Source organism: Lepisosteus platostomus, chromosome 20, assembly GCF_059453375.1.
Source record: "Lepisosteus platostomus isolate fLepPlt1 chromosome 20, fLepPlt1.hap1, whole genome shotgun sequence".
NCBI lineage: Eukaryota > Metazoa > Chordata > Actinopteri > Semionotiformes > Lepisosteidae > Lepisosteus > Lepisosteus platostomus.
The window spans coordinates 7342609-7361323 of NC_142630.1; the positions used below are offsets into that span (position 1 = coordinate 7342609).

General features: G+C 39.1%; 1 protein-coding gene across 5 annotated transcripts in view; it reads right to left on the reverse strand.

The window, feature by feature from the left end:
- Positions 1 to 4748: 4748 nt before the first annotated feature.
- pmfbp1 (polyamine modulated factor 1 binding protein 1) overlaps positions 4749 to 18715 on the reverse strand; it is a 157355-nt gene continuing 143388 nt past the window's right edge. The window contains exons 38-45 of one of the 5 annotated variants that reach the window (XM_088614530.1): positions 16103 to 16270; positions 15689 to 15751; positions 15307 to 15416; positions 15117 to 15191; positions 14348 to 14441; positions 14039 to 14151; positions 9861 to 9948; positions 4749 to 9638 (exon numbers count right to left, since the gene is read on the reverse strand). In XM_088614530.1, coding sequence (XP_088470656.1) covers positions 9471 to 9638; positions 9861 to 9948; positions 14039 to 14151; positions 14348 to 14441; positions 15117 to 15191; positions 15307 to 15416; positions 15689 to 15751; positions 16103 to 16270 — 879 coding nt within the window. In that variant the 3' untranslated portion in view covers positions 4749 to 9470. The remainder of the gene's footprint in view (positions 9639 to 9860; positions 9949 to 14038; positions 14152 to 14347; positions 14442 to 15116; positions 15192 to 15306; positions 15417 to 15688; positions 15752 to 16102; positions 16271 to 18715) is intronic. The other 4 variants (XM_088614532.1, XM_088614534.1, XM_088614533.1 and 1 more) reach the window with 4 other exon arrangements.

Here is an 18715-nt window from a genome sequence, read left to right on the forward strand (position 1 = left end):
ACCATAATCCTACAGTTCCTCCAAAATTGTTGTGGGAGAGCTCCACTTGGCAGTTGGACTTGGAACCAGATTCTCTCCAGGTAATCTGAGTCTTCCAAAGAAATTGGACAATCATTACAGCAGAGCTTCCTACTCATCTTTATTTTAGAAAATTCAGATTTCCTACAGTGCTGAATCCCCCAGCAAAGATGTCTCTTAATTTAGTGATACATTATTAGAATAGAGTAATTGGTTCTCATTCCCATCTAGGCATTCTTAGAGAGGGAGATTCAGTCCAGGGTAGAATTAATATTTTACTTTGACATTTTTCATTAAGCGTTTTGTGTATTTATGGCCAGAGCTCTGGATTTTATATTTTATCTGGGTGACGACGATGATGATAATTAAGGTATGCTATATAAAATAAAGTTTTATTAGTATAGTATAGTCTGTTCCAGACTTGACAAGACAAGGAATTGTTATAGGCTTTTGGCCAGCAGACCTAGAGCCCCTGGATTCTAGCCCTGTGATGTGAAAGAACTGTACATCTTAACAGGCCAAAAAGATAATAAATGTACCAAATAAAGTAACGTGACTCGTAAATAAATCTTGCTACATCCTGGAGGCCGGAAAGTGAATGGGAATCAATCTCCCTACTCGAAAAACACATCACCAGTGACCAATCACCAATGAAGAGAGAACATTGCTAGTCTGGGGATTCCATAATACAAGAAATCAGAATTTCAGATTCTTTATCCAGAAATGGGTCTCCAAGATCAAGTATTGAGAGCAAGGAGGGTGATTGTGTTCTTACTTTTCTCCCTGTCTATATCTCCTTCATCTTCACCCTTCTGTCGAAGATGTCATATTGATGCTGTGTCTATAGATGCTTAATGTTTATCCTTTATGATGAGAAACCAGGGTAAACGCCAGTAACCCCCCTCTGATGATCTGTGTTTACCTGCTTCTTAGCCCATATGCAGCTTACCAAACAACACCCACTGCTTTAGGCTTTCTGAATCAGGCCTTGCATAGTGCAATTAGAATATGATCTTCTGTTATAGAATTTCATACCACTAGCTCATAAAGCTATTGAATTAATGCACACTTCAGAATACTATTACAATATTTTACACTTGCAAATCAAACAACTAAATAATCCAAATATAACCACTGAACTAAACATTTCTTAAGCTTCACACCTGCACTTTTGTACACATTTGGTCCTCAGACATCTCTCATCTCCCTTCAGGCAGTAGTGTGGAGCAATGGTGTGGGTTCTGGATTTACAGAGCAAGTCATGGGTTCAAATTCCACCTGTTGTACCCTTCACTCTGGTAAATGCTCTGCTGTATAAATGGGTGCTTTCCAGGCTCCTGTTGTACATAATTTGTTTTCACTTGCCACAAATGGTTAAATAAAGGACTGTAAATAAAAAGTTACCCCATTTGAATTAACTTCTCTTTTTGTCTCTCAAATACACTGATTCCAACATGCTATGGACTAAGAGACTGAACATTTTCAGTCAAGGGGAACATTTAATGATCATAAATTTCTTTAAAGAATCAATAACATCTATTTAATAATTGAATCATGAAACATTTACAGATATGTGTTTGGCACAAACTTCAACAGAATTAAGACACTGCTTGCTTCTCCCTTGGGGAAATCTTTCTATCCAAATCAATATCTCTATCTCTATATATCCATCTTTCTATCTATATCTATCTTTCACCCTCTCTGTGTGTCCACTTTGCTGGAGGCGGCTGATAGTGTGTTGTCTAAGTGGTGTGTCAGTTACGCTGGAATTACCCTTAAACGCTGTGGTTGGGGAAATCTAGAGCATTAATAACAATTATTGGCGTTCTTTAGTTTCCTTAGACACCTTAAGTGTTGAGTATTGACTCGTATGCTGTAGAGAAGGTTGCCTATTGATCTAGCCCAGGCACGAAGGAATGGCCTCATCTTCCTGGAAGACTTGGATTAATCCTTGCAGGCAGCCTGTTTGTGAATGCTCTACTCAATACCATTGACTGTCCTGGGTTCAAAAACGTCCTCGCCCTATGGATACCTAGGGCTCCAAACTCTTTGTACACTTCCTAACAAAAGAGCATAAGGACTATGTATACAGATAACGGTTCATAAAAATAACAAGGAATAGTGGGATTAGTCCTGTTTGATGTGGAAATGGAGCTCTCAAACACAGAAAAGGTGCACAAACATGCAATGTAAAACACAAAAGACTAATCAATTACAATCTATATGATATGGAGTAGCACACAAAGGTAGAAATTTCTAGTGCCCTCCAAAAATATTGGGGTAGGGAAGTCAAAACTGATTTTTTTTTGCTATACAGTCTAGCAATTTGTACAGTACCTTCCAAATGTATTTCATAAGTCTGGGACCAGTAAACTCTGGCAATGCACAGTAACTGGAACTGTCTGTCTCTGAAACAGGATCATTTGTCTCTTAAATGAAAAAAGTGGAAAATCTTTGACTCATCAAGTTATGATCTATAGCATGCATTTAAATACTGAAGAAACAATGTACATTAGGACATAGCAAAAATCTATAAAGGGTCATCATAGTTGGTTGATTTTTCACAGATTTAAGTTGCCTTCAAGGGATTTGCACCACATACTGAATTTTGTACTTCTACATTTACTTATAGTGAATGTGTCCCAATACCCATGGTTACTTGCAATCAATGCATTATAGACAAAATGTTGTTGCTTTAATATTTAGATTAAATATTTAAATAGATGCATGGAATTACACAAAATTAAAATAATAAAACATATTATAATGTACCAACAGTATAGTTCATATTTCTCTATCACAAAAGCAAATTGCAAAGTCAAAACTATTATCTTTGCTTTTACAGTCAAGCAATTGTACAATTGTTGGAGGGTACTGTGTGTACACATTTATTATATGATCAATTATTATAATAATAGAGATTATAGATAAGAGATTTTGGACACTGGAGGAGGTGAGCCTTTAAATTCAATATAATACATATTGTATATAATATACAATAAGCATTCCTTGGAATTCTGTGTTGTTTCTCCACTTAGGGGGAGCCTGAAGTTCTTTGTAAGTAGTAGTGTATTCACTTCCTCCACTGCTCAAGTGCAGTAATTTTTCAATGAAGTGTAAGATTCATTGCTTAAATTTGAAACTTAGGTTGGGCTAGACTAAGTACTGTAAGCACCGACATGCAGTTCAGAAAGGACTCATGGTTTTAACCACCCAAACTCTATCACAATGTCCTAGTATTACAACCACATTATTATTATAAACAACCACAAACACATACAATCTAAATTTATACATCTCATCTGAGGATTGGCAACTTTTAGGGCTCATTATTATTACTGGGGTAACATTCGTGATCAGTTATCCCTCTGGCAAGCAATGCCCTCATTGCCCTCGGACATTTCCCATCCAAGTGCACTAAAACTTCCATCAACTAATCTACATGGGAAGGAGGAGGCTAGTTAAGATGAAATGAATGAAAAATCATTTTGGATGATTCATATAAAAAGATTCATCCATGTATAACATGTAATTATACATGAAATTATAAATGGCATAGTAAATTATTGTACTTGCCCATCTTTTGGAGCCACTTTCCGGCATCTGCAATCATTGTCCTGATCACGCATGATGAAGGGTGAGGATTTTCACTGTCAAGACACTGATTTTCAATGGAGCGTTTTCTTGCCTCTGCAAGATGGAGAGGCAAGAAAACACTTTTGGAATAACTAACTCCAAAAGTCCTGAAATGTTCAAAATAAACAGAAAATGTAGAAGCAGAGGTTGGATCAGTGAAAATGCTAACTGTCTGTCCACCAGGAAAGCAATCTGGGACATCTCTTGCATGCCCCACCTGAATGATTTTATGTCAGTGTGGCAGGTCCCCTTTAATTACTATCATGACCTACTTACATTTAACTGGGATTAATGCTGTGGCAGGATGTAATAAAATCACCACCCCATCCTGATGTGGTCCATAATTTACTGGCCTATTCAGTTTCCCTTTTGTGTAAACCTGAATAGGGTTTCTTAAACCTGAACTGATGGTTGAAGTCCAGCAGAGCCCCAATCTTTTTCCCAAAGGAGCAGGAGCTCACCAGGGGCAGCTAAACCTTTCAATCTGTTTCAGTCAATAGGTGGGTTTTACCAGTGTGCCACTTTAGTGCTGAGTCTAGAACTAACTTAACCAATGCACTACAGTACTGTATATCTCACCATGGTTCTGTTCAACCAAATTAACTGGTTTTACCCCGAGTCTAGACCGGTCTTTCACCACAAGACTAAACATCTTCTTTTGTGTTCTACACCTATTTACTGAGATGTTTAATTGAAATTCTACTGCTTTAGAATCCTCTCTTACAACTTTGTGCAAATGTCCACACTTATTTTCTTTTGAAGAGCATTCCAAAGTCACCCTCTATGGGCTTAAACTGACATGGACACTACGTTATAGGCGGTTTCTTCTATAAATGGATAACCAAACATTGAAGTAGTTCAGGTGGGTACTGAACATTGAACAACTGAACATTGGCTGACTAAGTTTTTGCTGTACTGACCATGCCCAGCCTTGCTTAGCTGCTCAGATTTGGTAAGACACAGGCTACAAAGTAGAGTAAACATATTTATGACCTAATAAAACAAATACAATATATAACACCAAAGAATATATTCTTTCAAAGTAATGTAACACAAATATAAGAACAACCAGTTATAAAGCATGACCACGTAAGACAGAGTGACAATTTTAATTCACACAAGACAATTACGACAAATAAACAGTACAAATGTCTTCGAATTAAAAATCTAACACACTGTGCTGTTACTACTTTTCCTTTTAAAAGAAAAATACAATCCATAAATCTATTCATTCAAGTCTATATATTAAAATGTATGCATATATTTAAGTTTTACCAGGGAAGGATCAACAATATACATTGCTTACATTCTTCACTGAAAACACCATTTAATAATCTGAATGAATTTCACAGTTTTACAAAGAAAGTTTCCTTTTATTGTCATATGTTAAAAGATGTTGCTACATGCAGGCCTAAAGATTCTTCTTTCAGCCTCTCATGTGTATCTTTCAGTAGCTTAAGGGCATCTAATCTTTATGGCTAAAATGCTGACAAGGAAATCTCTGATGTTGATATATAATTATTGGCCGTTGACATGTACTTTTTATAGTACTGTCCTGGAATGATTGTGCAAAGGTTCAAACACTTCCCTGAGATATCTGTGGACCCAAGAGAACACCTTTACATCCAGTCTCACACCATATATGAAAACTCAAGCTCCCCACACTTTGAATATCCAGATGGTCAATTCACATTTCTAATTCATTCCAATATAAACTAGCACCAGAATCAAATTGAAACAATCGTTGTCTAGCTGTTCTTTTTACTTCACCAACACACACACTTCCATTTTAATACAGAAATATTTCTGCCCAAAACAAAAAAATAAGAGCTAATTATTAAAAATAATTTACTGTCCTGTAAAACCTATTATAAACAACATTTTCAACCTTTATACATTTATAACATATACTTGTATTGTAAACCCTAATCTCATACAAGGTGCTTCTTTAAAACAATATGTAATTGTTAGAAATAAACTCACTATTGTGATGACTACTTTTCTGGCTTGAGGCTCTTTTCACAAGAAACCACATGGAATAACTCCCTCTAAATCTAAATTAAACACAAAATCCAACTATAAGTCCTATAAAATCTTCAGTAATTTTAGTATTAAAATACTATTTTTTTTGTAATTTAGTATTTACAATACTAAAAATTAATTAGTATAAAATACTAAAAAGTAAGCAAATCATCTGATCAATAAACACTGTCAGAGCAAACCCATGATGCAAATGGTCATAATATACTGATTTTTTATTAAATATTCCTCTGTATTTACTGGGTGATTTGTGGTTGAAAGAGCAGAGCCCTGGAAATCAGTCAAACAAGTTCATCCCAACAAACACTTACCAAACACACCAAACACACCAATTTCACATTCATCAGGAAGAAAACCTGGTGACATGATCTGACTAATTTATGCTCTTTTGAAATGAAGACAAAAAAGTTGCCCTGAAACATTATTTAAAATAAATAATTTGTACACATTGCATCAACAGCGTTACAAATAATTATGGAAACTTTATCATTATCTCTACCCTGCTTCTTCAACTCTGAAGTAGATTGCTCCGCTGTTGTTCCAATACAATTGGAGAACCCATCAAGACTCATAGTAAAATTTATATCAAAGAAAGTGACATCACAACAGGAAATAAGACACCATAACCATAACACTGAATAACCAGTGTCTGTCTCGGACAATTGAGCACCACTGATCCACACAAGGGTATCCTGCAAAACCCACTCCAAAACGTGTCTGCTGGGATCGTGAATCCTGCATGCCAATTTCATTCACACAGGCAAATTTTAGATTTTAAATTTTAGAGGCAAATTTTAAATTTTAGATCGTTATTCTTTTTTTCACCTGCACTGTGCAGAAAGGACATGACAAGTGTTCCTTCAAATGTGGGTGTCTTTATCACTTCAAATAACCGAACTTGGTCCCTTTCTCACACCAGCAGCCACAGCTGTAGTTGGTCATTTCATAGAAAGCCAACAATTGGACTGAGCTGTGCATTGATCCCTTACATCTTCACACTGTGACTGACAGCCCAGTCAGGGCTGTGGGATAAACAGACATTAAATTTGAAGTGAAAATGATCCAAAAGCTACTCCAGCTACCAGTCGCCAAAGAGCTACCTCAGAGCAGAGCATTTCTCGGTTTTAAAGAACTGGTCCACTCGATCATTTACCAAAAATGGCTTTTTAGCAATTCAAATCACTAATGTGAAAGTCTGTGTCTTCAGTGTTAAGATACCTTTCAAACACACATGAAAAAGTGTCAGATGAATCCAAATTCACAGTCGCCCAACAATAAACCTCCCATGAGATAAAAGTATGGTTTGGGTAGAAATTTGACCTGTCGAAATGAAGTGTGGCACATCGGATTAAAATTAAGAAGGAATGGAGGTAGACTAAATTAATGAGTGTGGATTTGATTTCCGGTTGGTATCTGCTCCTGTATGTGCAGCCTTTGACAGGCAAGCAAAACCTACTTCCTTATCGGGCCCATCTCTGAAAACTAGTATTAATATAATAATACTGCTTTTGATGCTAAACACAGGATATGATATGATGAGAATATTGGGTTCACTTTTATGGAAAAAAAATGCTTCATTACAGGATCTGCAATATTTCTGAGAATTATTGCATCAGTTTGAGGACAGAGGCTGTCTTTAAAGAAGGCAAGAAAACAAGTTTGGGAACAGTCTCAACTTTGCCTTGTAAGTAATTTACTGTTACTTTTCAATTTACTCTTAATTGCACAGAAGCCCTTCGTTCTGCACATGTAGCACAACAGGACAGTTCGTTATCATTCAGATGTGGTGCACAGGGAATGGTGCCTGTGCTCTCATACTGATAAAGGTGGAAATAAATATACAGGCACAACACGGGAATAGATATTAATTAGCTCTGCTGTTTCACAATTATGAGAAGGGCAGAACCCTCTAATAATCTAAGGAGGCTTCAATTCCACTCTTTACATATATAAATTCAAAGGTAGCTGCCATGGACAGCGGTTTTGCACTTACTGGGGCTCATCAGCGTGATGGTTAACTTCAACAAGTGAATCAGACATTCAGGTGTATGGCTTTCAAGAGCATTAAGTTGCTATGAACCATAAAAATGAAAATAAATTAATCCTTGCTGTCTCATTATATATACTGAGTATCAAAAGAAACATCATTCTATGTATCCGTATTTGTTTTTAAAAACCTAAAGTATACAGGATGTGGAATTTTTTTGGCATAATTTTGATTAATTGATTATATATAATGGAGTAGCTTTGTTGCATACTGTATGCACTAAAGCCAGTCATTAGTGAGAGAGTTAATTAGGCACAGCCGATTTAATGTGTTAAATGCCAAGCCTGATGAAAATGAAGGAAGAGGAACACAAAAAGGAAGGAAGACGTCCAGAACATCACGAAAACAACGCCTTTGTGCCATCGGTATGGGGCAACACTTGAAGAGCAACAGTGGAGCCAAGTTCTCACAACAGACCAATTGATGACGAGGTCTATGCCTGATGGTGATGGTGGGAGTGTTCAGTTGCTACAGGACTCCACTGGCCGTGACTGATGGTAATCTTACTACACCACCTGATATTATTCAAGACCTGGGGCCTCAGCTGCTGCCCTTTCTGCAAAGCTCATCCTGATGTGACAAATTTCCAGCAAGACAACATGTGTTCTAATGCTGCTTGGGTAACAATGGCTTTCTTGTCAGCTGTGCTATACAGGCCCTAGTTGCTAGACTATTTGTGGAATGTGCTGGGATGATGTGTGGTGACTAGGACTCAGACACCACGGAGCAGGCAAAAGCTTGTCCAGGCTCTGCAAGAGGAATGGAGAGGAATGGGACAGAATCCCACAAGAGGGCATCTGCAAACTCATGCAAAGTCTTGCTTCCACAGCAGACTACACTGTTAGTCAGCCCTGCTGATGACAAATGTTAATGAGCATAATATAAAATGTCAATGCACATAGTGATATTCGACAAATATTTTATTTTCCTTATAATAAATTTGTGAATTCGGTCCAATTATAATGGATAAGTTTATTCTAATGCTCAGTATACTGGAGATATTTTTTAAAAAGTAGACAGACTTTAACCATGATTGATTAAATTTGCCATCATTAAAGAAAGTAACAAAAATAGACAATTTAGAATATAAAACCCTTAAAACATGTAGAAAGAGAGAGAGTTATCAAATTATCAGACAGAATTGTTATAATCACATGTAAAAAAATAAGGTAGTTTTGAAATTATCATCATTATCATCATCATTTCAGACAAAATCAAACTGCTTCAGTCACCTTGGACTGTCACCTGTAAATAGCAAATTGTTTTAAACAATCAATCTTTTTCTTGGATTTGTTACAGTCCATTAACCTTACCTCATTAATGTAGCCTAATATGGTTCTAATGAAGTGTGCTTCAAAATGACCTCTGTAAAGTATAAGCTTAAAATGATTGAAAGTACATTTTAAATCCACACAAAACTGAGTTACCAACACATATTTGGGTGCTAAAACAATTTAAAAAGCTAATAGACAATAAATAAATTAATCACTATAAGCAAAAGTCATTTCTCTATAATTCAAGGCCATGGTATCAGCAATAATGAGCATTTTTTTAACTCGGACGTCCTGTGTGTTTTTTTAATGCTCATTGTTTAAAAAACGAAATCAAAAAAAACCTCTGGCTTAAGTTCAGTGAGTCTGAGGCTCTCCAGTAAGGCACGATGTGAGTGAATCATCTCTGGCCTGTTCAACAAGCATTCAGCTGGAGGCCAGTGTGCAGCACTGTCTTCTCAGGGGCATGTTCTGGCCACTGTCCCTCTCTGAGGTTGACCAGGGCTTGGTATGGGCAGGACGTCAGCCCCTCTGTGATGGTCTAACTGCAGCCCAGGTTGGCAGCCAGAGCTTTCTTCTTCAGAGCCCCTCGACTGCTTAAGGTTCCTCTTGTCGTGCGGGGTGGTCTGTGGACACAAGAACAACATCTCAAAGCATCAGCTTCAAGGCTCCTGATCCCCATAAACTCACAAGGCAGGTCAGCACATCTTTTCTTTTTACCTGTTTTGATAATTGCAAAGCAAACACCAAGTCTTAGGCTGATCAGTTGCTGCCTTTAGCTTCAGGGGTCAATAGATAACCTTAACTATTATCTTTTTCCTTATAGATTGAAAAAAAAACATCCCTACCTGATTATCATTAAAAAGGGCTGTAGCTACCTCCCCACTAGAACTCTTACTTAGCTCTTGTGCTCTCAGCCAGCCCTGCAGCCTGTCTCTAACGTGGTGAAAAAGAGGGAAAAGAGGCGACAAGACACATTTTTAAGGGCAGCTGGGGAAGGTTAATAGACATAAACTAAAGAACTTAAAAACTTGCTATCTGACACTCTGACAAAAACACTGATTCACACAGGCCCAGCTGTGTCATGACCTGCATTACATGACTTGCTATACATGAACAGTGCAAAACCACAGATGCCATTATGCCTGAACAATTGAAGTCAAGGTATATTTGGCATTTAAAGAACTGTGAACATTAGAAGTTAGTAGAATATTGCAAAAAAAACTTTTCTAATATTTTTGACCGAGGTACTTGCATTTCCCATGCAAATGCTTCTGGCAAATCCATGAATTGTGTTAACACATTTTAAAAAACACATGTACTTCACAGTGCTCAGAGAACTTCAGTAATAATCAATACGTTATTCATTGCTCTGATTTTTCCAACTCCATTCTTCATATAGTATTACCTCTTGATCTGTCTTTCTATGTAACCCTCTGGGACAAACTCACAACTGCACATCCGATTTTTAACTTGTGTCTCCAAATTACAAATAAAGAACAAAATAAAATACAGTGGTGGGGGGGGGTGACTAATTTTTAGAAATGGCAATTGAAAAAACAGCAAGTATGTCTTCAGAAATGTTCTACTACTAAATAAACAAGCATCTACAGAGAGTAAAGGTGTAATGATCACATCATGCATGGAAAGCAAAGGAACACTATGCAGAGTTAACAAAAAAGAATATCTACTGTATGCATCACCACTGTGAGCTGCATGCACAAGGACACTGTAATGGGGTGTTAAAGAGAGCAGGAAACCTAGACTTCCACTGGTTATCCCAGGAAGACAGACAAGAGGGTTAAAGGAGTCTTTCTAAATTTCTAGAAGGGGTCCCATTATGGGTTTTCAAAGACAGTAGAAGCTATTAAGTATTCAATCACATGAAAGAAAGGAAGGTGAAGGCGTGAAAGGTTGCGGACCACAGCACTTTTGCTACACGGCATTAAGAGCCAACTCTATTACTCTGCTGCTGTGTGAAAAATAAATAGATTGCCTCCCAGGAAGATGGCCGCTGAAAGTTTTTACCCCCCCCCACCCCCCGTTTTTAATAACAGCAATCTGCTGTGAAAATCTAATCCCAAGTACCATTTACGCTGCATCTTGATAACTTCTGCTCAGAAAAGCGTACAATATGAATATTTCATTCCCTGATACCCAAATAAACAGCGCGAGCTTTCTATCAATCAGGGGACCTTCTAGCTGGAAGTGAACTGGAAAAAAAATGGCTAATGAACACCACGCTTTTGGAAAATGCACAATATCTTAGAGCAGCAAGACTTGTTCCTCTCCTCCAAACAGAAAGGGCTTCTTCTTTACGCAAAAAGAATGCGCACTTAAAAATGCCCATGGCTCTAGCTGTACAGGGATTACTGGGGAAAATACATTTTTTATTTTCAGTAATTTTTCACATTTAGATTTTATGCCTCTATTATTCAAGTATTGCAACCAAGAGTCTTCACATATTCCTTTTTCTTAAGCAATCATAGTGAAGCAGTTCTACTAATGACAATTACTTGATGTAATTTCAATGCATAGTCATTAAAGTGTCATTGTATTATAACCCAGCACAACTGCAGTTTTGACTTGTTTCCCTCCTTAGCTGTAGCAAACAAAGATTCAGTCCATTATCTGTAAGCTCGAGTCTTTGAGTGCGGGGACAGAAGTTGACTGGGCTCTCAGACTTTTTTTTTTAGAAAATATGGTCTCAGAAGACTTCGAACTGAAATTGGTCTCTCTCTTCTGAAAGCCCCAGCAATGACAGTTAATGAAAGGCAATGAATGATGCAGAAGGAGCAGATCTGCGCAAGGAGCCCATCAGCTGCACCTAGAATTTCTGATGTGATAAACAAAAGCACTGTGTAAGAATGTACACAGCTCCCTTGGCTCTTCATATGCAATTTACTTATTTATCCATTTATTTATATTTACTTATTGCCGAGTTCAAAATACATTTTCTGTTCCCCAAGGCTTTTAGGATGTCCCAAAACATTAGCTGAGGTTCAGTTAGTTACCCAGTGGTTAATGGCTTGTGTTTGCATCTCTTTACCACAGGTTGGTTGCAGTATGCAGCCATTTCACTTGGGTGATTCATCAGCAAGCTACAGATCAGGTTATCCTGGCAGAGCTTGCTTGCGGTAATGTTTTTTGTAATAAGAATATTGTAAAGAAAATGGTGCATGTTCAGTCACATTGTAAAAAAAAAGAAAAGAAAAAAACAGCAGGTCTCAGACAATAAATATCTTTAAAATGCTTTATAGTGGAGGCTCTCAAACATTTATTCAGGTATGAACAGAAAAATAAGTGTTTGAGATAGCTTGCAGGGGGTACTGAAGTTGTGGGAAATGGTGTTGAGACAATAACACAAACAGCAAGACCAGAAGAATTCAGTTCTGCAATTGTTAGATAAAACCTTCACCAGTGCAAGAAAAATATATCTTTTGCCAAAAAAACTAAAATGATTTTAAGCAAAGTCTAGTGAGGTCAAATGTGTTTTTATTTGACACAGAAGAGTGAGCGATGAGGTGAAAGCTATCAGCTGAATTTAAGGAAGAATGCGACCACTGTTTGTTGTACAGCATGAAATATACATGAGGTCACTTCAAAATTCTAGGATGCATGGTAGCTTAAGGTGTTGAGAAACATGCTCTAATAGGAGGAGTGAATGACAAACCGCATTGGGGAAAATATACTGTATATAGCATAGAATCTGAATTAATCTGAACTCATCTGACCTATCATCTTTGTTTCAAACTTCGGATACGGGAAAAAAAGGGTTTTCTTTCTTAGATCTTACCTGAAAATGAGCTGAATGAAAATTATTAGTTGCAAAGAAGTAAATACAAAGTAGAATACTAAGTTGTATTTTACATTCCGTATACACTATAAGAAACAATATACTGTATGAAGCGCTGCCTGCTGTAGACGATGCCTACGATGTTAAATGGGGACAGACAGTATCCAGATTTCTTTATCCTTAAACACAGGCAGATGAGAAAGTGGGAGGAGGGTTTTAGAAGCAGACCTGCTTAGATATGGAATATAATGCTTAAACTGGCTAGCAACAGGCTGCTCTTCTTCAACCAAGACCTGAAAAGAACTCGCAGGCTAAGCTAAGTAAAGTCGAAGTGCTCAGCGTTCAAGGGGAAAGTTTCAGCTCTAAGTCAGACGGCCTGTGGAGTGGTTTTCTTTGTGGCCACCTTGGAGATTTTATGCTTGGCTAGAGAAATGCATCTTTGGTGTTAACAACCTCAGCGCCTCTTGCTAGGCATGGACTTGCTCCGCAAGTGGACAGAGTTGAGCGGCCTCCCCTAACGTGTGGAGAGTGCCGCGCTCACACACACGGAGAGCCACACCACAGCGGCACACTGCTGGATTTAAACCCGGTCCCTCAGGCGCCGTCTGCTTTTATGTAACTACTGTTTTAGTGCAGGACCGGGAGAATGTAGAAGTGCTAGAAAAAAAAAACTGCTGCTTTAAAGCTGGTATTGAGATCGGCTCCGGTCTGGAAGACGGACCAAAATAAAAACACCAAAGCTGCTGTGCAGTCTGGGATTTGAAACATCAATCTGCTGGCTTCAGAGCTTTCAGCTCTCTGATTTAACAGCCAGGCTACATGGGCCATTAACCAGAAAAAACACATACAGGAGTATGCTAATCCCACAACAAACCTCCCTACAGCAAATAAAATAATACAACTTTTCAAAAGTAAATCTGTTAATGGATAGCTTAATTTAAAAAACAACCTTTTGGGCCTGTTCCTTGCATAGAAAGTTCCTCTGCTTTAGTCATTGAGACATTTTCTCTTTTAGAATAACGCAAGTCGGATATTATCATCTATGATGAGTAAAATGAGCCATATCGAACCATATGTGGCTTTTACAAATGTAACACTATCCAGAAGGTTAGGTTAATGCACAGAAAGAAGTGTAATGAAGCACCTGAGAAATAAAAGGACATACGGTGACTTTACATTGGTTACTGAGAACAGCAACGCAACCAGTAATAAGTAAAAGTTTTTACTCACTCCGGGTCTGGCTGTTGGCTCCGTAAGCGTGTTAAGGCACTGCACTGGTCTGACTGACTGGCCTGAAGTGCCTGCAAGGCAGGAGGACCAGTGATTAATTTATTACTATGCACCTGTAGAACAACCAGAACCCACAATGGTCCTCCTTTCTCCATCGAGTAAGCTCATCACACTGATCAGGGGAGAATCAGAATGCTTAAATGCATGTAAAGTGACTTTTCTGACAATGTATGGGAGGCACTGAATTACTATAGAGGAGACTGTGTGTAATGGCAGTGATAATATCCTTAAACCACCCAGATGACTTACCCTAAACCTTTCCACCTCCATCCTTCTCTCGTCCACCTCAGCTTTCAGCTTCCTGTTCTCTCTCTGCAGGCCCTCCATGCTTTCTTGTAGGTGGCTGTAACAGGAGAGACAGAAATTAAGTCTGATCACCGATACGGACTGCTAATCTCGGACACTGAGCATGAGGTTTGGTACCTTTTTCAAATTACAGTATAAGGTGATGTAAGAAGTACAAGAAAATGATTAGTGTCTCCAGTACATCCATTAATTCTATAATTCCAATTCTTCCATTTCAGGGGAGCTGGAGCATATCCCAGCAAGCAATGGGAATGAGGCAGGGCACAACCTGGACAGAAAGCCAGACCGAAAGGTAGACTAAGGGGCACAATCACAGACATGAACACACTCACACCTAGGGCAAATTTCCCAGAAGCCAATTAACCTACCACTATGTCTATCGACTGCGGGTGGAAACTGAGGCACCTGGAGGAAACCCACACGAACACAGGAACAACACACACTCCAGCACCTCAAATATGGAATTGAACCCAGGGCCTAAGTGCTGTGAGGCAACAACGCTAACCACTGCGCCACTGTGTCTCTAGCAGTGTCTACAGGACTGTGTGAATATACTGTATGTGTTTTTCTTGGTGAGGAAGGTGTCTGTAACAACATTCTGTGAAGTACCATACTCCCGGTTCTAAGTGTCACCAGTCTACGATGTGATAAACCAAGACTTGATCTCAGTCAATTACGACGACATGTGAAGGAATGGAAAAGATCAGCTTACTCCTTCTCAGCCATTAGGTGGACTATCTGTTTGCTCTGCTCCTTAATCTTGTTTCCCAGTTTTTCATTAGCTTGCCTGGAATAGAATAAAGAGATGCATAAGAAACAGTCAAACACCCAAACCCTGAGAGAAATACCTTCTCGCTGACCTCTCTTCCTACCCCACCCGGAAGAGGACTGTGGATACTTACTTCTGTTCCTTCACCCACTGGTTGACGTTGGACACGACCAGTTCACTCTCACGGTGGAGACGGGAGCTGTCTGATCGAGCGTTTCCCAGTGACTGGCGCAGCACCTGCACCTGCTCGGGGGAAAAATACGGTAAGGCACGCAGAGAGCCACCTCCCTTAAATGTTGAGCCATACACACTGAGCAACAGTCACTTTTTATTCAAGGACAGGCTCACACATCAAGTTCCATATTCCAAATAACCGCCTGTGGTCACTGGCAAACACAAACTAATGTGGCAGAACACACTGACAGGAGCTCCATATGATTCACACTACTGAAGGGAAATGCCCTTAAATAGCTGCGTGGGGTGAGGAGAGTCAGCAGTATAGTGTTCCACAGCACCTCGTTAGCTGCCGCCTCATACTTCTGCTTCATTAAGTCCAGTTCTGAGTGTAAGGCATCAATCTGTAACACAGACAGACAGGAGCTGTTACTGAACCGGGAAGCTGCCAACATAGTTAGAACCTGTTCAAAGCAATACTGGGATGTGGCAAACGAACTTGTGAACACAGTGCTACACAGTATTAAGAGCATTTGAACGTATTTATTTACTCGCATGAAAGTGGTTTAATTTTATTCTCAAGGAAAGTGGGTGAACAAAACGACATCTACTTGTTTTCATCCAGTGTGACCTGCTTGCCTATCCCCGTGTGATCTGGTACCTACACTACATACGGTACTTCCACCACACAGGCGCGTGGCCTGATAGTTTGTGTGTTAGTGTCGACGGGAGGCCGCGGTGAATCGTCTGGGAACCTGCTTGGCCTTGGCGTGGTATTTCTCCTTCAGTGACGCAAGCTCTACTTTGAGCACCACCATTCCCTCCTCTCTGGATTCCAGTTCTGCCAGCTGCTCCTGCCCCCAGCGTTGAGCGACGGCCAGCTGGGCACTGAGCTCTGACAGTCGCCCCTCGTAGGTGCGAGCCTAAAGAAAAGACATCACAGGCATCAGCACTAAGTTTGAGGTTTAAAAGGATTTAGGCGCTTTGTGGACTTAAGAAAAGTTCCTAGACAATGTGTAGGTAAAAATAAAAAAGAATACTGTGTATATAACAGGTTATGTAGGTTAATTCTTGACCTTAAAGGATTTTTATACACATACAGGATACAGCACTTTAAAATCTTTAGTCTTGAAACTATGAGGTGACTTCATAAAAGTATATAAAATCTTGCAAGGAACTGGCAAAGTAAACCAAAAGGAATACTTCAGGATAAACAGCAAAACAAGGACAAACAAGCGAACAGAGAGAATGCATTTATTGGACTGAAATCAGGAATCATCTCTTCACAGAAAGAAGGGTCTGGAACAAAATTCCTCTCTGTGTCATTGAGCCAGAATGAGTCAGGTGCTTTAAGCTGTGGCTGGAACAAGATCGTGGGATCAACAAGCTAGTAGCAAACGAGCTGGATGAAGAGTAGATGTGCACGTAATAGTTAAGAGTTTTCCCTAAGCAGCTACCAGAAAAACTACATAGCACATAAAAGGCCATCGATATTTTACTAAGACATATTGTAATACTAATACAGTTACTTCATAGCCAATGGAAGTGCTGGCCATATAAAATCCTACTGTGACTTTCAACAGGAATATATCTTCACAACACTACTTAAAACCTCCTTCTAGAAGCACTGTATGACATGAAATAACCTAATATTTGAAACCCAGCGTACCAGTGTTTGAAAATGCTCTACGAGGTGTTTCTCTTTGAGTAGGTTAATCTGGCAGTTTGAGTATTCAGTTTTATCGTGTTATATTCTAGACCCCTAACTTTCTCCAAGGTGAAAATATAAATGTGCAATTTGCTTAAAATTTTTTAATTTAATAACAGAGTGGAATGATTCTGTTTGTCCACTTATGTTCATACTGACAAAATACCCAGGCAGCTCAAAGCCCGACTTGGATCACAGCTGCGCATGAGCAAGTATGGACTCAGAGCCATAAAGCACCACTCCTCAGCCAGTCAAGACTGGGTCTCTCAGCTCAACCCCGTCTAGACTCACAGTGGGAGACGTCACCACCTGCAACCTGGTGCCAATAAGCCCTCAACACATGTACAGGGATCAAAGCAGGGGTGTTTTCCCCACCTCGCACCAGCCCTGTGCCCTTCTGAGGGCCACGAATGGTGAGCAAATGGAATGCAGAGAAGAGGCAATAAATGTAATCAAAGAAAAGGCTGTTTTTTTACACCAAAGGCAATTAAAAAGGGTCCTCTACAGGCGTGCAGAGATGAGATTCACTTCACTCAGCCTAACACTGCATTAGCTCTATATCCCTCTTAATCCCTCTGTGATTTCAAAGTAACCAAAAGTGTGCAGAAATTCTGATCATATTCTTGGAGATTTCATGTATAATCCTCAGAAAAGCACAACCTCACGCAGACGCAAAGGTCTCTGAAATTAACCTTTTTTTTCTTTTTTGCACATCTTTATTTCTATGTCTTGGGCTGTCTTCCATCTCCGATACCATAATGTCCGGTGATAGAATTCATTTTACAGCTGACCAGAAAGCCTTGTTAAAAAGAAATCACCATCATCCGAATGCTGTGTGTAATTATTTGTGTTTCTCTTCGGTGCTGTGTTGTGTTGGTTGAGCTCTGCCTTATTTTCTGTTAAGGAGTTAGGTGACTGAACAATTGCAGGGATGTTTTTCTTAAGCCAATTAGGCCAGTGTGAATATAGTCTTGTTACCATGCAACAGCCACAGCCCTTAGAGAATGAAGTGAAACAATAGGGGCACTAAGACTTTCAAGTACACCTTGCGACAGCATACCGATCTGAGTTAATCATACTGCAGTAAGCTCTGCATATTGTCACAAAATCATAATGAACTGTATCCATACATATGCATAAGGTAGTTCTAGTTTGCTTCCGTATTATTCATATTTTAGTGCATTCCATTTCCACTTAGTGGGCTCAGCTTCCAATGACGCCAGTGTGCTCGTTAATAGGCTAGTTCAGCAGCCTGGCTGGTTGGTGATGGGTGTGAAAGGCAGGATTAGAGTGGTTTTTCTCTTTGTTTATTCAGCTCCTACGCAAACACGGGGTAGCCAGATGGCAATGAATGTAATTTGGGAGCTTTTCTTTCCTCTAAAATAAAAGATGCACTAGATATTGTGTCAAGTGAATCTGCTAGGAGATTCTTCCCCATCACAATTCTTCCTAACTCAGGACTTACAGCCAGCTATTAGAGTGTGAGGTGATCATCTGTCCCCTTGACTTTTTTTAAAACCAATCTCTTGTTGATAAGAATTTAAAAACTTGCACGCTACCTTGGTTAATAATATATGATTACAACATATATCACAATCTACAGCAGTGCTTGGTACCATACTGGCTATGGTGCAGGCCAAAGGATTGAGTTCTATATGAT